This window comes from Bos indicus x Bos taurus, chromosome 27 (genome assembly GCF_003369695.1).
Source record: "Bos indicus x Bos taurus breed Angus x Brahman F1 hybrid chromosome 27, Bos_hybrid_MaternalHap_v2.0, whole genome shotgun sequence".
Classification (NCBI taxonomy): Eukaryota; Metazoa; Chordata; class Mammalia; order Artiodactyla; family Bovidae; genus Bos; species Bos indicus x Bos taurus.
Genome location: NC_040102.1, coordinates 37,748,967 through 37,776,159, shown reverse-complemented (window position 1 = coordinate 37,776,159; position 27,193 = coordinate 37,748,967). Strand labels below are relative to the sequence as shown.

The 27,193-nt window shown below is 50.6% G+C and overlaps 1 protein-coding gene across 1 annotated transcript in view; it reads left to right on the top strand.

Annotated features, from left to right (window-relative positions):
* SH2D4A (SH2 domain containing 4A) overlaps positions 1–27,193 on the top strand; it is a 62,246-nt gene that overhangs the window by 1,068 nt on the left and 33,985 nt on the right. The window contains 3 exon segments of the mRNA XM_027529976.1: positions 4,821–5,206; positions 15,131–15,290; positions 16,549–16,720. Coding sequence (XP_027385777.1) covers positions 5,026–5,206; positions 15,131–15,290; positions 16,549–16,720 — 513 coding nt within the window. The 5' untranslated portion in view covers positions 4,821–5,025.

The following is a 27,193-nucleotide window of genomic DNA, read 5'->3' as shown; positions in this document are numbered from 1 at the left end:
TGCTTAAGAGAAACAACGACTTGGATACAAGTTTTTTATTTAGTTTTTTTCAATGAAGAAGTAAGTGGAATCAATGCGGGCGTAGATCTGGCATGAGTGAAATTTCTAGATAAACCTCTGTGCAGTGATTTCAAATTTCTGAAGAGTGGTACATCATCTTTACAGAATTTACCAAATTGATGTTGCCCGCCCAATTCATTTTATCCTCAAAGAGAAACTTTGTGTAGGTAGATTAATAACGCAAAGTTGAATGAGATAACTGAAAGTCTGAAAACAGCTAGCTGTTTGAAAAGAATTATAATTCAAATGATATTCTTACCATTAAAGTTATAATGTCCATATCACAATATTTTTATGATTAATTAAGCTGGTTTTTTTTTTTTTTTTTTTGGTGCTCAGTTGTGTCAGACTCTTCGTGACCCCATGGAATGTAGCCCCTAGGCTCTATCCAGGGACTTTTCTGGACGAGGATATTGGAGTGCCTTGCCATTTCCTTCTCTAGGGGATCTTCCAGACCCAGGGATCGTACCTGGTTCTCTTGCATTTCCTGCATTGGCAGGCAGATTCTTTACCACTGCACCACCCTTTCGGGTGAGGTCTCAGGGTCATGAAAAATACAAAAAGTCCTCTAAAAAAAACCAATATCATTGTTTAGAGGACAGTGGCTCTAAACCCCAGTAAAGTACGATCAAGTATGAGAGCCAGGCCACCCCTATGGGAGTCCTGGAGACAACTGTGACCCAGTAGAAATTTGTTTTTGCAAAAAGTAGCAGATGCGGACGTGTTGCTTGTCATTTTTGTCTTTTAAGAAAAGTATTGCACAGGAAGAAACTGAGTTAGCCCAGCTTTCCTTTTTACTGGATCTTGAATGGGGGGAGCCCACTGCACTCGGTGTGCCAAACTCGGTTGCAGCACTGATTGTCAGGGGGTGAAATAGGGGAAATCCTGACCAGTTCATTTCCTCCTTTCTGCTTCCTCCACCCTGGCTCCACTTGCCTCTGTAAGTCCCTGCTGGATGGTGTGGCACAGACCTCAGGTTACAGAGTCACAGTTCAGGCTCCTTTCACGGTGAGGAAAGCCAATGCGGGTAGTGAAGTGACACCCAGCCCGGCAGAGGTAGGGCTGGCCTCCCGGGCCCGCCGGCGCTGTGTTTGAGGTTCCTTCTGGAGGGCCGCAGCCTCAGCCTGGCATGCAGTGTTTGTATTTCAGCAGCCTCGCCCCGCAAGATTCTTGTCAGCTGGATCCCCAAGTTTTCTTTGAGGGTAAGGGGAAGCCAGAGTCTTTCCCTGAAGGTCCACTAATTACCTTTAATGCAAAAAAAAAAAAAAAAATCATGTTTGGGGGAAACCGTACAAGATCGAAGCTGTGAGAGCTTGGACCTGTCTTCCCCGAGGCACAGAGCCACCCTTTCCCCTGGTCTGTCTCCGCTGCTGGTCTGTTCCCCAGGGGCTGTGGATGGAGCTGCGGGTGGATGCTGTGTAGACTGAATGCTCTGTGTGAACGCCCTGAGCCCCACGTGTCGGTCATTTCCCACTGTCCTTCCTGGGGTGGGGGCTTTTCCGTACCTGCCCTCCCCTAAGGCCACCTGCACTTGCAGAGATGAGGCTTCTGCCCCCCGCGAGGGTCAGCCCTGCCTCATGCACTTTGGGTTCAGCATTTCTGCTGCTGCCAGAACTTGCTTCTGAAACATCACCTGTGGTTCCCCATCCCGGTGATGCTCTGACTCTGAAAGGTGAAAGTTGAAGTCGCTCAGTCGTGTCTGACTCTTTGCGACCCCACGGATTATACAGTCCATGAAATTCTCCAGACCAGAATACTGGAGTGGGTAGCCTTTCCGTTCTCCAGGGGATCTTCCCAATTCAGGGATCAAATCCAGGTCTCCTGCATTGCAGGTGGAGTCTTTACCAGCTGAGCCAAAAAAGAAGCCCAAGAATACTGGAGTGGGTAGCCTATCCCTTCTTCAGGGGATCTTCTGGACCCAGGAATCGAACCGGGGTCTAGTGCATTGCAGGAGGAGTCTTTACCAATTGAGCTACCAGGGAAGCCTGATTCTGGGCTCCCAGCAGACTCCGTGCCCCTGACTTGGAGCCAGACGGCCGGGCATACCCCCTCCATCGTCTTGTAGGAAATGGGGATGATGAGGGGCTGAACTCCAAGGTTGGGATGAAGATTCGTTAGTTACTGCCTTCACCACTCATGGTCGTGGCTGCGGCTGGGGTCAGCGTCCGAGACCAGGAGCGCGCCGGGTGGGGAGGGGAGAGGGGATTCAGCCCTTTCTGGGTTTAGGCGTTGCCTGGCCTGTCCCCATTGCTGGGAGTCGCCCAGTTCCAGACTGGGGAATAGAGTGGAAGCCTTCAGCTTCCCTGGGCAGTTCCTCTCCCCTGTGTTTTATTTCTGCAAAAGTCAACCCCTGGTCAAGAAATGTCCCGGCGTAAGGACCTTTACCGGAATGTCATATATAGCTTTATTATGCTGAGGCACGTTCCTTCGGAATGTCAAGGACTCACTCACTGTGGCTTCTTAGCACTTGGTCTCCAGCACTCGAGTGCAGCAAGCTGAGGACTTACCTTCTTCCTGCCGTTCTGACACCTACAGACAAGAGCTCATCCTCTGGAAACCCCCCTCGAGTGTAGATTTAGTTGAGCCCCTCTCCTGGAGACTCCAGAGTCAGGAAAGCATCACAGGACATCAGTGGTGTGGCCGTTAGAGCCTTTGAGGGTCGCCTCAAAGCAAAATACAAAGCTAGCCAGGCAGCCTGGGGCGGGCGTGGCTGACTGAGTTAGAGTCGGACGGTGCCTTTAATTCTTTTAAAAATTTCTCTTAACACTGTGTTCCATTTGAGCCCCGGGTAGTTGGATGCTACAGATGGCAGGATGCAGATGGCGGGGGTCGTGGTAGCCTCAGTAAAGGTCCCTGCTACATCAGGGCACGTTAGTGAATGGAACTACATGTTGTTGGTACTCAGAGCCCCCTGGGTACCCTGGCTGTTGGGCTGTTGCTCATGCTTCTCTGAAAAAGCTGGTGTAAATGGAGAAACAGCTGTGCAAGGAGGCGGAGTGGGAGTGAGGCTGCAGGAGCCTCCCGGACGTGAAAGGAGTGTGGCAGCCTGCCTGGGGGTGACCGGGAGGCGGGCCGGGGCTGACCGGCCATGGGCCTGGGAGGGCCGCCGTGTGGCTGAGTGACTGGTCTGAAGCTTAAGAGCCTTTGAACTTAGTTTGGAGAAAGAAGATATTTGAGAGGGCGTGGCCAGATGGTGGAATTGTTAGTCCGTTTCTTAGAACACAGGTGATCCTGAAGAGTTGAAAGAAATAAGCTTTTTGTGCATATCTTGTTATATTGGAACAAAAGAAGCATCCTTTTGTCCCCCCAGAATGAAAATGTGTACGTCATTTTCTTCTAATGACAAAAATATGAAGGTTTGCTATATTTTTTGAAAATAGACCAAATGGAAATGTGTGAAGTAGAACACATCTGCTGAGGAGTAGGTACCCCCATGAAGTCACCTGTGTGCTCAGGCCCAAGGCTCCTCCGTCTGAGAAACTGTCTTCCAGAGCAAGGACCCTTTGTCACGCGCCTGGTCACCTCTTCAGTTCAGTTCAGTTGCTCAGTTGTGTTTGACTCTTTGCGACCCCATGGACTGCAGCACGCCAGGCCTCCCTGTCCATCACCAACTCCTGGAGCTTGCTCAAACTCAATTCCATTGTGTCGGCGATGCCATCCAACCATCTCATCCTCTGTCGGCCCCTTCTCCTCCTGCCTTCAATCTTTCCCAGCATCAGGGTCTTTTCCAAGGAGTCAGTTTGTCGCATCAGGTGGCCAAAGTATTGGAGTTTCAGCTTCAGCATCAGTCCTTCCAATGAATATTCAGGACTGATCTCCTTCATAATGGATTGGTTGGATCTCCTTGCAGTCCAAGGGACTCTCAAGAGTCTTCTCCAACACCACAGTTCAAAAGCATCAATTCTTCTGCGCTCATCTTTCTTTAGAGTGCAACTCTCAGATCCTTACATGACCATTGGAAAAACCGTAGCCTTGACTAGATAGACCTTTGTTGGCAAAGTAATGTCTCTGCTCTTTAATATGCTGTCTAGCTTGGTCATAGCGTTTCTTCCAAGGAGAAAGTGTCTTTTAATTTCACAGTTCCCCCCGTTTATCTGGTCTGTACATTTAGACCCTGTGAAATTAGGGTATCTGGAAGAGGCACTAAACCCTGGTGCCCTTCCAAAATGCACGTGAGTGCCCTCTCCTGCTCTGCACGGCTTCCGTGGTTCTAGTGAGTTGTCTGAACACTGAACTGTCCTTCTGTGAGGATGACAGCACATAATTGTGTGTATTAACTGCCACTTGTAAGGGAAAATTGCATTATGGTCTAATTTTTATTTCTTCTTTATTTCTTCCTTAAGCCCGGCTTGGGTTTGGGTGGGTAATTCTCTGAAATCTCAAAAACGGTGTTTTCTTTTGAAGTACGTTGTTTGGAGAGAGGCTTTTAATTTCATCCCTGCCTTTGTCTCTAACTGTTTTTAGCTGTGGACGTGGTGGTTTGTTGAGCTCGGAGGTAATCACATGTTTGCTTAGTTGGGAGAAGGCCAAGCCTCTGTTAATTTTTTGTTTCCCTGAGAGTGACCGGTGAAAAGTTAGGGTTTATTTTTTATTTTTTGTTAAAGTATCTTTGGAAATTACAGGATACAGGTTACACAAAGCTCTTAACAAAGCTTGCCTGAAATAAAAGCGGATCTGTGTTTCCGCCAAGCTTACTCCTAAGCCTGTCCTGGCCTTTGTACCTTTTAACATGGTTGCATCTTGGCTGTTTCTCTTTGCAGGTTCATGAGTGGCATTTTGGACAGGGGGCCTGGTGTGGGAACCCAGAGCCAGTTTGCTGAACTGCCGTCGTCCCAGCCCCACTAGCATCTGGGAAGGTCTGCGGGTGCCCCCCTCCCCCGCCCCGTGCCAGCCCAGGGGAGGCAGCCCTGGAAGCCGTTCTCAAGAACTTTTGCCCCAGGTGTAAAAGACTCCAGCCCTGCAAAGATGCTGAAACAGATCCTGTCGGAGATGTACATAGATCCTGATCTGCTGGCAGAGCTGAACGAGGAACAGAAACAGATCCTGTTCTTCAAGATGAGGGAGGAGCAGGTCCGCCGCTGGAAAGAAAGAGAAGCATCGATGGAAAAACAGGAGTCCTTGCCAGTGAAACCCAGACCAAAGAAAGGTAAGTGGAGCTCGCTTCTCCCGGGAGCCCACGCGGCGGGCTGCCTCCCTGCTCATTTTCATGTTTCATGCTGGTCAGCAGCTAGCTGCGTTTGAAGTCCGGTTTGGCAGGCGGACCCTGAGTGTTACCGAGCTTTTCATGGTGCAGTTGATCAGCCTGAAGCGCGCACACGCACACACACGAGCGGCAATACTCTGGAGTGGTGAGGCTGAGAGCAGATATCTTTCTTGAAACCGGACTGACCTTAAGCTGCAGTAAAAAGTCACGTGGAGATGAACTCGAGGGACATGCAGGAAGGGTCCACCTCGTCTTATCCCAGATGCCTGGTATTCTGCTGTGCTGGGCTTAGTCGCTCAGTCGTATACAATTTGTGACCCCATGGACTGTAGCCCTCCAGGTTCCCCTGTCCATGGAATTCTCCAGGCAAGAATACTGGAGTGAGTAGCCTATCCCTTCTCCAGGGGATCTTCCTGACCCAGGAATCCAACCAGGGTCTCCTGCATTGCAGGCAGATTGTTTACCAACTGAGCCACCAGGGAAGCCCCTGGTACTCTGCTGCTGCTGCTGCTGCTGAGTCGCTACAGTCCTGTCCGACTCTGTGCCACCCCTTAGACGGCAGCCCACCAGGCTCCGCTGCCCCTAGGATTCTCCAGGCAAGAACACTGGAGTGGGTTGCCATTTCCTTTTCCAGTGCATACCCAGCATACAAAGTCTTTATGGCTGCATCTCTCTAGAATGCAGTTTCCATTCTGTAGACTCTGAGAGATGTTTCTTTGAGTCTTCTGTTTTTAGGGACATTCACTTTCAAGATGCAACTACTACTAAAAGGAAAAAAGTCATAATGCTAATTTTTTTAGTGTGAGTTCACCTTTCAAATGTACTACCTCCTCCTGACCCAAGGAATCCCTGGTAGCTTGGCCACATCTTTGGGGCCATGAATGAGGAGGAATTCTTTGTATATCAGGGTTAAAGCATATACACACAGAGACATGGGAAAGCGCGCATTAGCGCACACACACCCGTCCATTAGCGCACACACACCCGTCCACACACTTTTTGTTATGGCCAAATACCTATGTTGTTGGAAAAAAAACAGTTTTCAAAGTCACTTACAGAGAGGCATTCAAAGATCAATTTCTCTTCATTTTTCATTAAGCCAGGAAAAATAAACTTGATAAAACCGTTCAGGGTTTCGAAGATTGAGAAAATTAATCTCCCTTATTTGCACAGACTCAAAAGGGAAGTCAGTTTAGTGACCTTTTTCTTGCACTGTCTTTTATTAAAACCTTTTTCCAATTAAGGTTTTATAGTGATATGGAAGTAAATATGAGTAGTTCATTTATTATTATTATTATCACCAATAGCAGCTATTTATTAAACCCCTGTTTTGTCAGACACCATGCAAAGCACTTTTACATAGATTTCATGTCATCTTCACGATATTTCTCCAAAACAGGTATCAGTGGTCCCGTTTTACACATGGAGAAGTGCAGTAATACATGCAAGGTCACACCCCAGTTGGTACCTAGGTCCACTGGACTTCACAGGACTCTGCACTCTCCAAGGACATCCTTGGTTTTCCTTCTAGCGGTAACATGTCCAAACTGAAGCGTGAGCCTGTATCTTTCCGATCTGGCTTCTCCATTTCCTTGCAGCCTTTGGTCTGAGTTAACCAAGGATAACGGGGCCTCCTGGCACTGTATTAGTGTGAACGTGACACGCAGACGTGGTGGGTGACTGGGGCCGCAGAAAGGCTCTGTCCCCTGGAATCAGTGGCCTGGAGCTCTTTGAGAGACTTTGGGTTTCTCACTTTTGCTGAGTTAGTCTCCTCCTGGTGATGTAAGGTGTTCTTTGCTCAAATTCTTCCTTTGCAGGTTGTAGATTTTTCCCTTTCGTCTCTTTAAATCTATCATGCTACTCCCTCCTGTCCTTCAGAAAAATCAGCTGCTAGCCTTATAGGACTTCCCTTGTATGTTATCTGTTGCTTCTCCTGTGCTGCATGCTCAGTCGCTTCGGTTGTGTGTGACTCTTTGTGACCCCGTGGACTGTAGCTCACCAGGCTCCTCTGTCCTTGGGATTCTCCAGGGAAGAGTTACTGGAGTGGGTTGCCATTTCCTTCTCCAGGGGATCTACCCAACCCAGGGAGCAAACTCACATCTCTCTTGCATCTCCTGCATTGGCAAGTGGATTCTTTAACACTGTCACCCCCTGGGAAGCTTTTCCTTTGCTGCTTTTAATATTCTCTAATTTTTGTGATTTTAATTACAGTGAGTCTTGGTATGTTCCTCTTTGGGTTCATCCTATCTGGCAGTGGTCCCCGACCTTTTTGGAAGCAGGGACTGGTTGTAGGGAAGACAGTTTTTCCGAGGATGGGGATGGTGGGGGGTGCTAATGTGAGTGATGGGGAGTCATTGCAGCTTGGAGGCTGGCGACTCCTGCTGTCTGGAAGTATGTGCATTTCCTGGGCTGGAGTGACTGCTTCCTTTCCCAGCCTAGGGGAGTTTTCAGTTATTATTCTTCACATATTTTCTCAGGCTCATTTTCTGTCTCTTTTCCTTCTGGGCCCCTGTAATGCTAATATTAGTGCCTTGATGTTGTCCCCAAGGTCTCTTGACCTGTCCTCATTTCTTTCCATCCTTTTTTCTGCTCAGCAGCAGTGATTTCCACTCCTCCATCTTCCAGCTCACTGATCCACTCTTCTGTATTGTTTAGTCTACTGTTGATTCCTTCTGGTGTATTTTTCATTTTAGTTACTGTATTCTCCTTCTCTGTGTGTTCTTTATATTTTCTAACTCTTTGTTTAAAAATTCCAAGCTCTTGCTCTGTGCATACCTCCTGTCCTCCCGAGTTCTTTCATCATCTTTACAAGCACTGCCCTGAGCTCCTTCTTGGGTAGAAAGCTTATCTCCACTTCTTTTAGTTCTTCTGGGGTTTTATCGTCTTTCTTCATCTGGAACATGTTCCTCTGCTACCTCGTTTGTCTTTTTTTTTTTTTTTTCTACATAGTTATTTGTATTTTTACAAATAGCTGGTCTGGAGACCCGTGCTGGCTTCCTGGAGGGAAGGGCCAATGTCTGCCCGCTGGTGTGTGGAGTTGGGTCTTGGCCCTCTGGTGGGCAAGGCGAAGTCCAGAGGCGTGTCTAGAGTCAGCTGTGGGCTCAGGAAGTCCTCAGGGCCTGCTCATGGCTGGGGCTTCGTTCCTACCCAGTTAGTTGTTTGGCCTGAGGCCTCTCAGCACGGGTTGCCTGCAAGCTGTTGGGTAGCCCAGGTCTTGGCACTAATGAGCTAAGATGGAAGCTGCCAGCAGCTGTGTCCTCATGACAGAAGGTCCCCAAATATGTGTGCCTCCAGGATTCATGGCCCCAGGGTGACACGTAGCCATCCCCGCCTCCCTGGGAGACCCTCCAAAACCGACAGATAGGTCTTGCCCAGACTCCTATCAAATGACTGCTTTTCACCCTGGGTCCTGGTGTGTGTGAGATTTTGTGTGCGCCCTTTAAGAGTGAAGTCTCTATTCCCCCCACTCCTGTGGGATTCCCAAAATTAAGCCCCGCTGGCTTTCAAAAGCCAATGTTCTGGGGGTTCATCTTCCCAGATAAGTAGGACCCCTGGGCTGGGGAGCCTGGCCTGGGGCTCAGAACTCTCACTCTGGTCAGAGAAGCGCCAGTCTGTGGGTCGTCCACCTTGGGGTGTCTGTCTCACTGTGGTGTCTGTCTCATCGTGGTTCCTTTTCTATGTTTTTGTTTGGAGGAGATCTTTTCTTGTAGGTTCTGGTCTTTTTCATGGATGGTTTTTCTGTAGATAGTTGCGATTTTGGTGTTCTCATGAGAGGAGGTGAGCTCAGAGCCTTTCTGCTCCATCGTCTTGCCCAGGCTCCTGTTGATTTTTTAATAGGACGGCTAGAAAATGTATAATTACAGGTAGCGCTCCCATTGGACAGCACTGCTCTAGACTGTAAACGTGGCCCCAACCGATTGAGCTGCTGGAGTGTCAGACCCTGAACTCTGTGCTTAAGTCTATTATCTCATGAAATCATCACAGCCAGGCCTGGAGCTGAGTTACTTTCACATTTCACAGGTGAGGAAAGGGAGACGGAGGGACCAGGGCAGCAGCTGGCCAGTGACCCTGAGTCTGACTCTCCCATAGCTGGCACTGTTAACAAACGTTGCCCCTTGTTCAGCCAGCCTGACGCATGGAGCTTACCTGGAGCTTGGTAACAGGTGCCGTCGTCTGCGGGTGCCCTGCACACATCTGAACGTGTGCTTGTGTGGGTGTCCTCCCGTGGAGCCTTTATCCCGTAAGTTTTTTTTTTTTTTTTTCTGGTCATGCACACAGAGGAGGCCTTTTCTTGGTAGAGGCTGCCCAGCAATAGACACCTCTCCAGCTGGTGGGAACTTCTCGCAAGAAGCCAGGCTCTGGTCACTATGAGCGGTGACTGAGATGCTCCGTGTGCACCCTTGGAACAGGCTTGGGCTTGTGAGATTTCACTTGTGGAGTCTCAGACGAGCTCCTTTATGCAGAGCCTTCCCTTTTCAGTGAAATGATGGCAGAGCCCTGGTGTGAGCCATCTGCCGTGTCTGCTTCCCTCCCTTCCCTCCTGACCCAGCACAGTGACCTCCGTTGCTGGGTTCAGTTCTCAGCTCAGTTGATTTCTCAGCCGGGTCTCACCCTGTGAGTTGCCTCTCGGAGTCTCTTCGCGTCGTGGTCCCTTGCTGTCTCCACGACTGTTGTCTTTTACATCTCTGCCTGACCCTGAATACCTGTGTTCCCCAGGGGAGCCTCATTCTGCCCTGGTGGTTGGTAAGCTTCAGGTGGGATTGAGGGTCCCTTAGACTCCATGGAAAACTTACTGAAAGCTTGGACCAGGAAAATCCGTACAGACGACATTTGCTGCAGAGTTGCCCAATGCTGACAGATTCCCTGAGCCTCATTCACAGACTCCCCGACTAGATTAAGGTCAGGATCTCCATACTCCCTCCCTGGGGCATCTTTTCTTCTCTTTATGGAATCTCACACCTGTATTTCGAAACCAGACCTCTTATCTGAGCATTGGTCTCGTACCAGTTACCCAACAAGCATCTCTGCTCAGAAGACCCTTGGGCCCTTGATGCAAAACCATGTTCTTCAGCAGCATCCCAGCTGTCTCCCCTCCACCCCCCAGGCCTGTTCCTGCCTCTCAGTCTCCACCATGATCTGCAGCCCGCTTTCCTTTGAGTCACCAAAGCCAGAAGCCTGGGAGTCCGCTGGTTACTCCCTGTCTCAGCACACTCCATTGCTCCCTCCCACGGAGGTTCTCCCTACCACCCTGTGGGTCTGTTAGCAAGGGCCAGGCCCTTGTGTTGATGTCACTTCATTTAATCTTTGTAAGAATCCAGGGAGGTGAACATCGCCCGCCGCCTGATTCTTACACATAAGGAAACAGACTTGGAGAAAGTGACGTGGGCGGGTCACCGTTGGAGTCCAAGTTGGAACGTCAGATCTGAGTCTGCTCTGAGCCGCTGGTCCCAGCCCGCTCCGGGCTCACTCTGGGCTGGATAGTGTGACAGCCTTGGGTCTCACGTGTGGAGCACTGGACTCAGATGCCCACGAGGATGTTCCCTCTCACCCCTTGGAGCCGTGGACCAGCCCGCCTCCCCCCCGAGTGACCTACTCGCTTGTCTGTGCCACCACCTGCTGCCCGGGACAGTGGTGCCCTGGGGTTCTCCAGCTCCCTTTCTGTCCCTTTTGTCTCTAGAATAAATATTTTCAAAGGTTTAAAACACAGACTCGCAGAATTATTACCTGCACTACCTTCAGGGAAGTCCCCATAGGACTGGGCCTTATTGTGCTAAATTGCTTCAGTCGTGTCCAATTCTTTTGTGACGCTATGGACTGTAGCCCTCAGGCTCCTCTGTCCCTGGGGATTCTCCAGGCACAAATACTGGAGTTCGTTGCCATGCCCTCCTCCAGGGGATCTTCCCGACCAAGGGATCGAACGCGCATGTCCTCTGGCTCCTATATTGCAGGCAGATTCTTTACTGCTGAGCCACCAGGGAAGCCCAGGACTGGGCCTTGGTCTTCACTGAAACGTGGGGCTGGCGCTCTCCTGCTCTGCAGGGCCAAGACAGTGACCCCGTACCCCGCTTGCTCAGCAGAGCCCTGCAAACATTCATTTCCTGCCTTTCCTGTTGGTGGGTTTCCTTTTTTTTCTCTCAAAGGTATTTCAGTTTGGACAGTGCATCAGAGGTGACTCTAAACACAGGTTTTACTGCCTCACAGTCAGGTAAGGAATTCTGGTTCCTTGCACCAGCTCTACAATCCCAGACAAGGAACTTACCCTCCCTGAGCCTCAATTTCCTTGTGGCTGAGTAGGGTTACTAACAGCCTCGGTGATGCTCTACATATTTCACGGCAGACCTGGCGTGGCCACCCATCAGAAGGAATGTGGCTGTAGCACCCAAATCCCTGAGGCCCTGCCGGCCAGGCATTTGTCCTCTGGTTTCTGGGTCAGAGGTGAGTGACCACGAGGAGCGGCCAGAGTGGTGGACAGTTCCTTGGGCATTGCGAGTTCAGGCAGCACGTGGACACTGCAGCCCAGGGTCGGTGGAAGTCACCTGTATGCCCAGGAGTGGGGTTTCTGGGTCATATGGTAGCTTTAGTTTTTTAAGGAACCTCCATACTGTTTTCCAAAGTGGTTGCACCAACTTTGGTTCCCACCAGCAGTGTCGGTGGGTTTGCCTTCCTCCACACCCTCTCACCATTTATTATTTGTAGTCTTTTTGATGATGGCTGTTCTGACCAGTGTGAGCTGATACCTTATTGTAGTTTTGATTTGCATTTCTGTAATAACTGGTGATGTTGAGCATCTCTTCATGTGCCTGTTGGCCACATGTATGTTTTCTTCAGAAAAACATCTGTTTAGGTTCTCTGCTCACATTTTGATTGGGTGTTTTTTGTTTTGTGTAGTTTTTGGTATTGAGCTGTATGAGCTGTTTAATTTGGAAATTAAACCTCGTTGGTCACATTGTTTGCAAATATTTTCTCCCGATCCATAGGTTGTCTTTTCATTTTGTTGATGGTTTTCCTTTGCTGTGCAAAAGCTTCTAAGTTTGATTAGGTCCCATTTGTTTATTTTTGCTTTTCTTTCTTTTGCCTTGGGAGACCGAGCTAGGAAAATAGTTAGGATTTATGTCAGAGGGTGTTTTGCCTGTGCTCTCTGCTGGGAGTTTTGTGGTTCGTGTCTGACAGTTGTGGGCTCTTGGTTGGTCCCTCAGACCAAAACATGGAATTAATCCTTTTGAGCACTTGTCTGTGAGTTCAGACTCATCGCCTCTGTTTTATCAAAGAGGAAACTCTGACTGGAGAAATAAAGTGCCGTGAACACTGGGATTTTCATACAGCTTTCTGGAGTTATGCCACACAGGCCCTCCACGTAAACCTCTTCACCGGGCATCTGGGGCCTGTGCCAGGCGGGCACCCGCTCCCCTTGTGACCTCAGCCCACGACCAGTTGGCTTCTCAAGCCTCGTCAGCTCTGGCAGAGACCCCGGTTCCGCGTGGCCCCTCACCAGTTCCCATCCCTGGGCTTCGGTCACGGTGTTCCTCCTGTCCAGCACCAAACCCACTCTGTTCTCTGTCTAAATTCCATACCCAGCCTCCCCAGCTGAACGCCAGGAACGTCTTATTTCTTCTCTGTCCTTTCGAAGCTCCCTGCCTTCTCTGAGTCCTCGTTGGACGTAATCTCGCCTGGTCACAGAGTATGTCCCCTGCCCACCCGACCCCATCGCCCTCGTTGGACGCAATCTCGCCTGGTCACAGAGTATGTGCCCTGCCCACCCGACCCCATCGTTAGCACTTTAACACCCCTCCCTCAGCCAGGTGGCTCAGACGGTAAAGCATCTGCCTGCAATGCAGGAGACCCAGATTTGATCCCTGGCTTGGGAAGATCCCCTGGAGAAGGCCATAGCAACCCACTCCAGTATTCTTGCCTGGAGAATCCCATGGACAGAGGAGCCTGGCAGGTCCAAGGGGTCCCAAGAGTCGGACACAGCTGAGTGACTAACATCGTCATTGTCTCAGTCGTGCTATTTTCGTAATTAACTAGTGGTCCAGCGCCTGCCTCCTTTAGCTGAAACCTGAGTCCCTGAGAGCTGGGACTGTCTGTCTTGTTTGCAAGTGTCTGCAGCACGTCCACCTCAGGGCCTGGCACGAAGTAGACAGGTGGTGAAGTTCATCAAGTCGGTGACCAGCTGCCCTGTCCTCCTCTCCCAGGCCCTGGTGAACTGCAGGAGAGTGTCTCACCCCATGCACCCCGCAGCACCCAGCTCTGCACCCCGCAGCCTTAGGGACACCATGGGAACGTCGTGGGAGACAGCCCTCCCTGTCTTGGCATGAAGCCAGGGGCGCCAGGCCGACACTCCCTTTACTAGAATGACCCCCTCGCTGGGTTCGGGGAACTCTATGGACCCCCGAGGACCCCAGTGTCTTTGCCCCGAAGGAGAGGGGCCGTCAGAGCAGAGACTCCTGTCAGGGCTGCTATCTGACACGCCCAATAACCCCCTTCCTTCTTGCCCCAGAGCCGCCGTCTCTTTACGCCTCCCCCACCATCTTAGACATACGGGGGCACTGTCCCTCCCCTTTGTTCTCAGCCCCTCCTGTGTTCGTAGGGTTTCTGGATTCTTCTCCCCTGGAGCATGTCCTCCCCCAACAGGAGTTATGGCCCCCGCGTGCCCTGCGTTATGCTCTCAGACATGGTTTGGGGGCAGTGTGTGTTGCTGTCCCAAGAGGGGCTGCGGGGACCCCTGGGCCCCTCCTACCTCCCCTGGTTCTCGGCTGCGCCATCTCCAGCCACCTTCCTCCTGCTGCCAGAACTGTTGACAGAGGGTTGTTAGGTGAAGACGGAGAGGTGGACACAGTGGGAACATTCTTAGCTGCTCCAGAGCAGGCAGTATGGGGACTTTGTGAGGGATGCCAGCGTCCCATGGTGAAGGAACCTGTGTGCATCTCCTCAATGAGCCACAGCTGACCTGGCCTCCCCAGCCAGGGCCCACCCAGGACTGACCTTCCCTCATACCTGCGTCCACCTGTGAGCACAGACTGACTCCTCCTCCCTGCCCCCTCAATATCCTTCAGACTTAGGACTGCCCGCCCCCCAACTTCTCCAGGGGATGACCACCGTCCCGGGTGTCAGGAAGCCTGATGTGCCCGTTTGAGGAACAGGAATTAGAAGGTAAACACAGCCCCTGCGATCAGCAGGGAACAGCGTTATTCTAGGAGCTTCCCCATGTCTCACTCCGGGCGTGTCGTCTCTCACAGCTGGTGTGAGTCTCTCAGCTGCCACGGCCGTCAACAACACAGAGGAGTGGTTGTACCCGCCTCTGCTGAGCACGTCGTGTGTCAGACACCCCGGGGACCTGCCCCGCGGCTGCCTCCCACCACGGCTGTCCTCTGGAGCAGACGTTAGGGTTCCCATTGTGTGGACAAGAAACTGAGGCTTAGGGAGATTAAATGATTTGTCCAAGTCATACAGCTAAATAACAGGGCTAGGGTTTAAAGCAAAGCTGGTCTGACTCTAAAACACATGCCTTGGACCCAGCAGTGAGTCCTAGGAATATGGTGGACGTGCCATGCCCTAGAACAGCTGGGTTGCAGGGAGATTCTTAGGCTTCAGAGGTTCAGGGGTCTGATGTTGGCTCTGTTACCCTAGAGATAACGCAGACAGTGGTCTTCCCATCTCGGGTCTTGACTTATAAAAAAGGCACGTGCAGAACCCACACTCATCATGCTTTAAAACGACATTCCAGCCACCGCCCTGGAAGGGGCTGCTTGCTCAGAGCATGTTGGACGTGCTTCGCTTCATCTGATCTTTAAATACTTGAACAGTGGAAAACCTCCTAACCCACGGCTGAAGATACTTGTTCAAACCAGATCCTTGTTTTGCTTGCAGACAACGGCAGATCCGTTCACTGGAAGCTGGGAGCCGACAATGAGGTCTGGGTCTGGGTGATGGGTGAACATCACCTGGACAAACCCTACGACGTGATCTGTGATGAGATCCTCGCGGAGAGGGCGAGGCTGGAGGCCGAGCAGGAGACGCCGGAGCTCAGGTGTGGACCCGCGGGGCCGGGGGGGGCCCAGCCAGGCCGAGGGGCCGCCGTGCTTCTTGGCTGATAGAGCCTGCGGGAGGGACGGGTGGGCCTCGAGGGCACGTGGTGGCATCCAGTTTCTGGAAAGTTCTCCCTTCCAATTCCGGGGAACCCCCTTCACTCACGAGGCCACCACGTTGGCTGTTCTGCATCCCCCGGGACGCCGTGGATGTGGTTCCCCAGTGACCTTGGGCTTCCCTAACGTTGAGCAAGAGCAGCACAGTCGTGGGAGTGAGTGCGGCTCCGCGACCCCCTCGGGCTGCAGGCTCCCGGGCGGCCGCTGAGGAGAGCAGTCCCCAGGGGGTCTGTCCATGTTGGGTGCTCAGGGACGGTCCGGGAGCTTGCAGTCCAGGAGGAGATACAGGCGGCCACGCGGGCTGTGTGTGCTGTGACTCAGGCCAGCCTGGGGGCTCCCATCCTGATCCCAGGGGGAGAACCTGGAAAGGTAAGTGGTTTTCCAGCTGCAGGAGGTCAGGTGGGAGAAGGCAGGCAGGAGGTCATCAGGACCCCTCGATAGAGTGTATGGTGAATCCTTCTGCGTGTTTGGGGTGCATGTGGGTGATGGGGGGGTGCTCTCTCATGCCTTGAAGGCCAGATTTAGGACTCTGGATCTCATTCTGTGGACAGTGAGGAGGTGCTGAGTGAGGAAGTGACATAATCACTGCAGACACAGGGAGGTCACGGGTGGCAGACACGGGGCAGGGCATGGGTCGCCTCTGCCGGGTGCTAGGGTGGCTTCTGGGCCCCCCGCCCCCGAGTGTGGGCAGCCCTGCATGAGAGGAGAAACGGGAGCAGACAGGGGGCCTCTGTCCCGTGCCTCAGGGCTGTGACTTCACAGCCGTAGGTGGGCACACAGGGAAAAAAAAAAAGGGACTCTGTGCTGCTGAGGACGCGAAGGCTGTCTGCTCTATTCCCGAACAGAAGGAAGGCTGTTCAGCTTCTCATGCAGGAGCCGGGCAGGCCTGGATTCCAGTCCTGGCCACTGCCAGGCCTTGGATGCAGGATAACGGTTATCCTGAGCCTCTTACAGCAAAGCCAGGGTAACCGCACCCTGCCCCCAGGGCTGCTGTGAGGACTTGGTTAATGTCTTTAAATACTTCGCAAGGGCTCAGCCTGGCATCAACACCGTTCACGTCATTTGAACGTAGACATCCACTTGGGGGAAAGCTGTCTTTACTGCAGGATGTGTTTTGATAATTCCACGTTTGTTTCTCCTCAGAAAAGCTCAGCCTGGAGAGCTCAGCAGCAGCTCGAAATCAAAGCTGCCATCCTCCGAGGGGCGGGCGCCCGGTGCCGGGGAGACCGGGAATGTGGGCGACAAGGTGGCAGAGGCGGGGATGCCGGGCCGAGGCTGTGGGCCGGCTGCACCCCTCGCAGAGCAGAAAGCGCCCGTGAGTCATGTCTCTAAACCATGCGGAACTTCACGACAGGGAGACAGAGGTGTCGGGGCCCCGGGGCATCGGGATCCTAAAGGGGCTTTTCTGGAAAAGGTTCCTCCTGCCTTGAAGGCCCTGCGGTTATTCCTTAGGGGGATGGACTCACCTGCTTCCTCACAAACAACATAGAGCCCCCTTTTTCATGGGAGAAGTTGTGAGGAGAGAACTCTAAATAGAAAACTGTGCATTGTTAAGACATCCCCAGGGTTATTATTTTCCTGTTACATTTTTCTGTAATGGGTCGGCAGGGTCTTTCTCGAAGGGCTGGCTGGTGGACGGCAGAGCTCCTAGTCCCGTGGTCTCCGGGACTGGCGTGCGCACAACGCAGCCAGCTCCCCTCACCAGGGCGGGCAGGGCCAGGTCTGGCGGTTAAGGCTGCGGTTTGCTGGGCTGGAACACCGGCTCCTCCGAGATCTAGACTGTGTCCTCATGAGTACCCCCCGCTTCACCCCAATGATGGAGTGAAGGGTGGATGGGGCCAGACAGGGAGGGTCTTGTGGGTGACCTGTTGTGCAAGAATGGTTGGCAGTTGTCAATGATTTTTGAGCAAGGGGCTGACCTGACCCCTTTTGAGGACGAAGCGTCAGGGCCCGTTGGTTTCATAGGGCCTGCCTGGTTTGTGGAACAGCCGTTGGCCTCCACACAACAAGAGCTCTGTCCTCGGAGCTAGAATGAATTCTCTGAGGTGTCAGGTCATTTACAAGAGCTCAAACGCAATTTGCTTCTGGGATTGTGGTTTGGAAGAATAATAAAACTAGATGATGAAGTTATTTCTTCTGCCAAGAACTTAATTACCCGGAGAGCTAGCAGGGGATTTGCAGCGGCCTGGCTTCTGTGAGGGCTCCGGCCCTCTGGTTCTGGGTGTGCTCTTTACTTCTTGGAGGATGTTGAGCGGGGCTGGGGGGTACATGGAGGAGAAGACCCCAAGATGGATTGATTTACTTGTTCAATGAACAAGTACCGTTATGTACCAGGACTGAGATTACACCATAGGAGTAAAAATGGGATCACTGCCGTTGTGGACTTCATAACTGAGGAAGCAAGAGAGACTTCACATAAAGTGTCATTTCAAGCGGAAGCAGTGGTCCAGGGACCGGGGTGTGTTTCTGTGCTCTTAGCCTGGGGACGTGAGCATCACCAGGGGTGGGGGTGGGGTGGGGAGGGCAGAATGGCTCTACAGGGGACTCGGAGCTGGAGGTGATCGCACAGGGTGCCTGGGGCTGGAGGTTCCAGCAGAGAGACCGCTGGGCAGGGCTGTGTGGCTGGGGTGGCTGGCGTGCAGAGGCAGGGATGGAGTGAAGGGCGGGTGGGGCCAGATGGGGAGGGTCTTGGGGGCGACCTGTTGTGCAAGAAGAGTTGCCAGTTGTCAGTGATTTCTGAGCAAGGGGCTGACCTGAGCAGATTTGTTTTCAGGGGAACTGACCGTTCTTGCATCAGAGTAGGTCTTGCATTCTTGCATCAGATAGAGGTCTCTAGCACAGGTTTCCAAGCTTGGACGCCTAGGGGCATGAGGGTGTCATCAGCATAAACAGGAACCAAATGCTGGAGGAGTTGCTGGTTTGTTTGTTTGTTTTTTTAATGAAGGATAATTGCTTTACCATCTTGTGCTGGTTTCTGCCATACTCAGAATGCATTAGCCGTAAAGACTAGTCTGAGTCTGGTTTAGAAACATCAAGGATTTCTCATGCTCCTTGAGGTGGAGATGTAAGTTAATTTTATATGTGTGCTTAGTTGCTAAGTCGTGTCTGACTCTTTGCAACCCGTGGACTGTAAGCCCATCAGGCTCCTCTGTCCATGGGATTCTCCAAGCAGAAATACTGGAGTGGGTTGCCATTTCTTTCTCCAGCATATCTTCCCCACCCAGGGATTGAACCCCGATCTCCTGCATTGCAGGTGGATTCCTTACCGTCTGAGCTGCCAGGGAAGCTGATTTTATATAAAAGAATAAAATACACACATTTTGATTTAGAGTTTGCAAAGCTTTTTCTCGTGGAATTATTTCATTTTACGACATGAGTATGATTTCTGTGTGCACATCCACAGACTAATGCCCGAAGAGACTAATCTGCCCCTGAATCTCTGAAAGTCCTCGTTTTCCTATATCTGACTTAACTCCCACTCCCATCATAATTCCAATGTACAGATTCGTTGTCTTCTCCAGATCTGCTCCTTGGGAAAGAACTCTGGTGAGAAGCTGAGACAATGCATGTTTCCAAAATGCAGTCCAGACTTTCGCTGTAAAGATTTCCGTGTTGCAGCCATAACTTAACCATTGTTGTTCAGTCACTAAGTCGTGTCTGACTTTTTGTGATCCCATGAACTGCATCACACCAGGCTTCCCTGTCCTTCACTGTCTCCTAGAGTTCTCTCAGATTCATGTCCATTGAGTGAGTGTTGCTATTTAACCATCTCATCCTCTCCCACTCTCTTCTCCTTTTGCCCCAGTCTTTCCCAGAATCAGGGTCTTTTCCAATGAGTTGGCTCTTTGCATCAGGTGGCCAAATTATTGGAGCTTCAGCCTCAGTCCTTCCAGTGAATATTCGGGGTTGATTTCCTTTAGGATTGACTTATTTGATCTTGCAATCTAAGGGACTCTGAAGAGTCTTCTCCAGCACCACAATTTGAAAGCATCAGTTCTTTGGTGCTCAGCTTTTTTTGTGGTTCAGCTTTCACATCTGTACATGACTTCTGGAAAAACCATAGCTCTGACTACAGGAACCTTTGTTGGCAAAGTTATGTCCTGCTTTTTAATATACCGTCTAGGTTTCTCATAGCTTTTCTTCTAAGGAACAATCATCTTTTAATTTCATGGCTGCAGTCCCTGTCTGCAGTGACTTTGGAGCCCAAGAAAATATATAAATTTAACCATAGTATCTATCAATAAAAGGATATGGTCATGTCTTTAAATTTTCATTGTCTACACAAGGCCTAAAATTTATTATGAAAAGAAAAACTATCAAGCATTTTTATTGAAGTTTGTGATCATAATGCTTATCTGAATAACCATGGGAGGATTTAAAGAACAGTCGATTTTCCAGAATCATAAAAAGCTCCAATCTTTGGCCACCTGGGTGAGAAGAGCTGACTCATTGGGAAAGACCCTGATGCTGGGAAAGACTGAAGACAGCAGAAGAAGGGACCACAGAGGATGAGATGGTTGGATGGCATCACCGACTCAATGGACAAGAATCTGAGCAAACTCCGGGAGACAGTGGAGGACAGGGAAGCCTGGTGTGCTGCAGTCCATGAAGTCACAAAGAGTCGGACACAACTTACCGACTGAACAACAGGAGTGGACTGGGTTTCTGCATTTGTACCAGCTGGTGCCTTTTCAGCTCTGCTCTGATTGTCTTATGAAAGTATGGAGGTGGGACACATTGTGATAGACATATAGTCTGGGGCCCCTTTGGGCCCGTGTAGGACTCAGGGCAAATCCCACTGTTAATCCTTCGTTATCCACTCTCTTTGAAAATGAAAGTGTTAGTTGCTCAGTTGTGTCCAGCTCTTTGCGACCCCATGGACTGTAGCCCGCCAGGCTCCTCTGTCCATGGGATTCTTGCAGCAAGAATACTGGAGTAGATTGCTATTTCCTCCTCCAGAGGAATCTTCGAAATCCAGGGATCGAACCTGAGTCTCCTGCATTGCAGGTGGGTTCTTTACCTTCTAAGCCACCAGAGAAACCCCATCTGCTCTCTTTACCCACTAATATTTTGAATAAGATGAAATCACCTTAAGAGGATGCCAAGAGGCGAAAGCAGAACATCCTAAGGGTGTAGCCAGGAGCCCGGGATATTCTTCGGTGAAAAGACAGGTTTGCTTTTGTGCTGGTAGCTGGGGCAGTCGTGGCTGGGGCCAGGAATTTGACCCTTTACGTGCAGGTGTCCCTGGACAGCTGCCGGAGGACTTGGTTTCAGGATCCCACTCCATCCTCAGAGCTGCCGTCTGGGATGTAAAACCAGGTGTGTTCTTGGAGTGGAAGGGGCTGGCCCGTGGCTGGGTGGGGCCTGTGTTAGAGGCGGGGCCAGGCCCTCTCTTCTGCTGGGGAGGAACCAGCTGCACCCTCACCATCACACCCTGGGGATTCAAGATTTTGCTTTTTTCCCTCCTAAAGCAGGAATGCTTTAGATCCAGATGTTGCTGGCTTTCAAATTAAACAGTAGACTTTCTTCTGTAAGAAAACAGGGAGAAAGAGAGAGGGGAGGGAGTGAGCAGGGAGTGGAGAGGGAATCGAGGCAGCATCCCCACAGCTTACATCCCAGCCCTGCTGCTGCCTCAGCCAGACCGCTTGATATCTGCCCTGCGCCTGGCAGCGCTGAGTCTGTGTGACCCGGCTTCTCCCCAGGGCCGGCAGACAAATCTCAGAACCTCTTGGAGCCTCTGTCTTCTCCTCTGTAAAAACTGGAGATTAAAAATTGTTGTTGTTCAGTTGCTAAGTTGTGACCAACTCTTTGGCGACTCTGTGGACTGTAGCCCGCCGGGCTCCTCCGTCCATGGGATTCTCCAGGCAAGAATACTGGGCTGGGTTGCCATTTCTTCCTCCAGGGGATCTTCCCAACCCAGGGATCGAACTCAAGTCTCCTGCATTGGCAGGCAGATTCTTTACCACTGAGCCACCAGGGAAGCCCCAGGAATTAAAAACACCTGCCTTTTTTTGTGCCCCAGAAATTAAAAGCATACCTTTCCTTCCCTGGTGGCTCAGCTGGTAAAGAATCCACCTTCAGTGTGGGAGACCTGGGTTCGATCCCTGAGTTGGGAAGATCCCCTGGAGGATGGAAAGGCTACCCACTCCAGTATTCTGGCCTGGAGAATTCCATGGGCTGTATAGTCCATGGGGTTGCAAAGAGTCGGACACAACTGAGCGTCTTTGACTTTCACTGCCCACCACACCCTGAAGGTGGAGGGCTCAGCAGTACCGGCCTGCCCTCCGTTATCCAAACCCCTGGGCCAGATGCATTTTAGATTTCAGATTTTTTCAGACTTTATAAAAGAAATGCTGTGTCTATACAGTGTAATGTGTAGTAGCCCCAGTAGGGCTTGCTGCTGCTGCTGCTAAGTCGCTTCAGTCGTGTCTGACCCTGTGCGACCCCAGAGACGGCAGCCCACCAGGCTCCCCTGTCCCTGGAATTCTCCAGGCAAGAACACTGGAGTGGGTTGCCATTTCCTTCTCCAGTACATGAAAGTAAAAAGTGAAAGTAAAGTCGCTCAGTTGTGTCCGACTCTTAGTGACCCCATGGACTGCAGCCCACCAGGCTCCTCCATCCATGGGATTTTCCAGGCAAGAGTACTGGAGTGGGGTGCCATCGCCTTCTCCGCCAGCAGGGCTTAGTTACACTCTGATCAGTGACGGTAAATACTGTAAATGGCCTCATGGTAGTCCAAGTCACGTTTTCTCCTGAGGATAAGCTGTGTACATTCAGAACTGGTTGGATTTCATTATTGTTCATAAGGGGTTGTGGACTTGGAGGAGACTTTTGTGCTGTGGAAGCATAATGAGAGCAAACATGGTAAATGACCCAGAAGACCGGGGCTTTCATCCTCACTCTGTGTCTGCAGGATTCTGTTTTTCCTTATCTGTAAAGTGAGAGGCTTCTTCCCCCCAGTATTTGAAAAATATAACTTTTTAATGAAAATGTATCCAAATCACTGGTGGCTCAGATGGTAAAGTGTCTGCTTGCAATGCGGGAGATCCGGGTTCGATCCCTGGGTCGGGAGGATCCCCTGGAGAAGGAAATGGCAACCCAGTCCTGTGTTCTTGCCTGGTAAATTCCATGGACAGAGGAGCCTGGTAGGCTACAGTCCACGGGGTCACAAAGTCAGACATGTAATATTGATCTTTGTTAGCAATGATTTTTTTTAACTATAGGAGCATGTGTTAATCATCCAAAAGCTATCTATCCATTTATCCATCCATCTGACCTGCCTCCCTACCTATTCACCCATTAATCTATATAAACTAATATACATTTGTATTGACCAGTTATTTAATAGCATCACATAGTACATTTTATAATGACTGACTAGCCTACTTCGGATATTTTGGGTGTAAATATAAATGTTTACGTTTGATTTTTATGAAATCAAGTTCACCCATAACAAATTTCCTTTTAGAAAATTACCTCATTGATACAAATTTACAAATTTAAAGATTACAAGTAAATTTAAAAATTAAGACCCTGAAAATTTTTTTTAAATGCACAAGAATGGATTAGAACATGAGATATTTTTGAAATGTTTACCCTCTGAGGGATCCTCTGGAGGAGGAGCTGGCACCCCACTCCAGTATTCTTGCCCAGAGAATCCCATGGACAGAGGAGCCTGGCGGGCTACAGTCCATGGGGTGGCAAAGAGTTGGACACGAGTGACTGTCTGGGCACACTCTGAGGGAAAAATATGCAGATCCAATTGAGAGGCGTTTAAATGGTCTGCCGCCACGGAGCACAAGACAGCTCCTACGCCTGCACCTGCACAGACATCACTAATGGATCACAGCTCTCCTCCCCGCAGTCAGGGCCCCTTCCTCTTTTGTGCCCTATCCGCACAGACATCACTAATGGATCACAGCTCTCCTCCCCAGAGCCAGGGCCCCTTCCTCTTTTGTGCCCTGTCTGCATAGACATCACTAATGGATCACAGCTCTCCTCCCCAGAGCCAGGGCTCCTTCCTCTTTTGTGCCCTATCCGCACAGGCATCACTAATGGATCACAGCTCTCCTTCCCGGAGCCACGGCCCCTTCCTCTTTTGTGCCCTGTCCACACAGACATCACTAATGGATCGCAGCCGTCTTTCCCGCAGCCAGGGCCCCTTCCTCTTTTGTGCCCTGTCTGCACAGACATCACTAATGGATCGCAGCTCTCCTTCCGGCAGCCAGGGCCCCTTCATCCTTGTGCCCTGTCCGCAGATGCTCTGTTTGCGGAGAGGAGTCCTCGAGAGTTTCCTTCTAGCTCTAAATACTCATGATCCTAAACAATTCTCGTGCCTCTGTGGCCTGAATGTGAATATCTTCTCAGGTCTCTGCAGCTGTTACAGAGGGTTTCTATGCAGTTTCACTGGGTAAGTCATGTCACCGGGACTGGATGTTCACATCTGAGTGGGAATTGGGCAGGGATGTGAGGTCCAGACCCAGCAGTAGAGGGTGAGGTTAACCCGGCCTCCTGTCTGGAAATAAAGTACAAATTACGTGCTCCCTAGTCAACTGGCTGTCGTATTCTGAGCTTTTCCCCACAGCCCTCCACCCCCAGACTCAAACCCGTATCTCTTGGCCTACCTGGGCCTAGTTAATCTCCTTACATATAAAAAATGTAGAGACCTGTACCCTTCCTTTCATGGAACCAGAGCAGTGAACAGCCCAATCTTTAGGTCTACAACTGGACTGTTCTGTACCAATGAAACAGTGCTTTATTTTATATCTTCATCCGCAAACGGCTTTATCCAAGGAGGTGTCTTCTAGAACAATGAAAGGTTTGCCTCAGTTCTGAGGGTGGAGACTGTCTGCTTCACCCTTATATTTGGTGGTGGTGGTTTACTCGCTGAGTCGTGTCCGACTCTTGGGACCCCATGGACAGAGGAGCCTGGCAGGCTACAGTCCATAGGATTCTCCCGGCAAGAGTACTGGAGTGGGTTGCCATTTCCTTCTCCAGGGGATCTTCCCGACCCAGGAATCGAACCTGGGTCTCCTACTTTGCAAGCAGATCCTTTACCAACTGAGCCACCAGGGAAGCAAGAAGCATATGTGGGGGATTTGAGAAGAGTTGTTTAATCTCTGCTTCAGGATTTAAAAAACTTGGAGTCCAGTATCTCTATCACTCAAGATAATCTTTTTAAAAACGTTTTTTAAGAATATATTTATGTAAACTTAAATTTTTCATTTTAATAAATGGATGGACTGGCTGATTAAGTACCAGATTTCTTGAAACTGTAGAGCTAACACAATAGAAGATTGCTGGTCTGGGAATGGGCCCCCTTTGAAGCAGCTCTGTCCCTCTAGCGGAATCAGTTCCCGCCATAAAATAGGGATTAAATTAGCAATATTGTTTCTTTACAAAAGAAGCTGAAAAAAATGTATGCAGATGCTTTCCTAGTCTTATCTCATGGAAGCAGCAAGAATTGTCCCCTGAAGTCCTTCAGTTATAAGATGCTGCTCTCACCACAAGCACAGCTGTGGTCCTTGTCATTTTTCAGAGGAGAGGGTGGAGGCAGGCAGAGGCTGTGTGGCTTGCGCAGTTGAGGAGGAGGCAGAAAGGATGCCTAGATCAGGGCTGACTGCCTGGCATGTATTCGAAAGCTGTTGCCTTCGGCAGAATACCTGCCCTCCCCTTGTTCTTGGCAGTGGTGACAGCACTTGGGAGACTCAGACTGATGGTCTGCTTAACATTTAGTGAGAGTGTTGTGGTTCTCGGTGGAGGACAGCAAACGCTCCAGCATTGCTCAGAGTCTGTCGCTGAGCGGGAGGTGATGATAAATATCAGAACTTAGCTGTCACCCAGCCAGGTTCTGAGACAGGCAGGTTGGGAAGCAGAGGCCGTTCTCAGGCAGAGACAAGTCTGATGGGGACTTAATTGGAGCCCGAGAAAATGGCAGGAGAAGTACTGTGTGAACAGGTACCCTCCCCGGGGGAGTTTAGGTAGAACCAGGAGCACCCCTCTGCTGAGCAGAGAGACCCTTAGGGACCCCCTGTGTTGACAGCCTCCCATCCCCCCGAAGCAGTCAATGTGTAACCCCTTCCTGCGGGAGAATATGGGAGGGAGCAGGACAGGTCTGAATGTGGTCGGGAGAGGGGTGGCTGGGGCGCTAATTCAAAGATAAGCCCTTGTGTGTGTCTGCGTCGGGTGATTTGTAGGCTGGGGACTGACTCTCCATCAGTAGACTGACTGTCCTTGCCCCAGAGAGGACCTCGAATAAAGCTATCTGCTCACTTATAGATTTTATTTCCAGAGAATTACTTGTTTTTACAGAAATGGCCTTCAAAGTGGACTATATTGCAAAACAGGAGATTGTAAAAAAATTAAAACAAACATCTGGAATTCAAAGCATTCCAAAAAAACAGAAAAAGATCTTGAAGCTAGCATATTATAAAAATCCTTGAGCAGGACTCTTCCCTGTCATATGTTGTATCTTCTTTAACCACATGGAGCTGGAGATGAGACTGCTTGCCTTTCCACTCCTAGTATGCGCACGCACGCACGCACACGCACACACACACACACACACACCCCTCCCACACTGCCCAAGGTTCTGGTACCTGCTTTTGCACCTGTCATTTCAGTAAAGCAACCGATGAAAAAAACATGCCTCTAAAATGTGCGCTTTGATTGTAAAGTTGGCCTTGAAAGGTGTGGCGTCCAGTTGTGTTTTGAGGTGTTACTCTGGCTCGTAGGTGATGTTCCCTTCCGTAGGGCGCAGTGAAGCAGTTCCTGTAAGATGATGTTCAGACGCGATGAAAGGCTTCCTCTCAGGTTTCCCTTCTTCCTTACCTCCCTCGTCCCTCCCAGAGCAAAGTTGTTAAGCTTGCTGTCTGCTCGCTCACCAGTAATTCTCTGAAGCTGGATTTCGGTTGCTTGTCTTCATAAAGGAGAGACTCAGAAACAAGGTGTTGCAATCATACCACTTGGACAGGATGGAAAAGAAAATGCTTGGTTTTCACTTTTGGACTCTTATCCATCTTGAGGCGCTGTTGTCTGGCACCCAAAGTTTGGGGTTCTCTGTGGCACAGGCTTTCTGTTGAGAGTGAAAAGTAGGACTTCCCTGGCCCAGTGGGAAAGAGTGCCCCTGCCAAGCAGGAGACATGGGTTCAATCCCTGACCTGGGAAGATACCACCTATGGAGGAGCAACTAAGCCCACGCACCACACCTACTGAGCCGGTGCCCTAGTGCCCGGGGGCCACAGCTGCTGAATCCCGCGTGCCCTAGAGCCTGGACTCTGAAATGAGAAGCCTCCACGGTGAGAAGCCCATATACTGCACCTGGAGAGTAGCCCCCACTCACCGCAACTAGAGAAAAGCTTGTGCAGCCACGAAGACCCAGCACAGCCAGAAATAAATAAAATTATAAAAGAAGAATGAAAAGTAGTATTAGTGTAGGTCCCTTGGTGGCTTAACCTTGGCAGGTAGTATGCAGGTGGAGAGCCCGCCTCCACCGAGGGGTAGGTGCCCTGTGCCAGGGCTTGGTGGAGCCCTTGCGGGACAGCTGGCTCTTGTCTGCAGACAGATGTGTTCCCAGTCCCCCAGAGGGACTAATAATGAGGAAACCACTGCAAACAGGAGGGGACATGTATTCCTGAAATGCACATGGAATTTTGAGGGTTGAGTTGAATGTGAACAAAACAGATAAAATTCCAAACCACTAACTATGTCCCTGATGTCTGTTCCCTCCTAGTCTACATGAAGGAAGCATTTCAGTATTATTTTTTTGTGAGAAAGTATTGAGTATTCC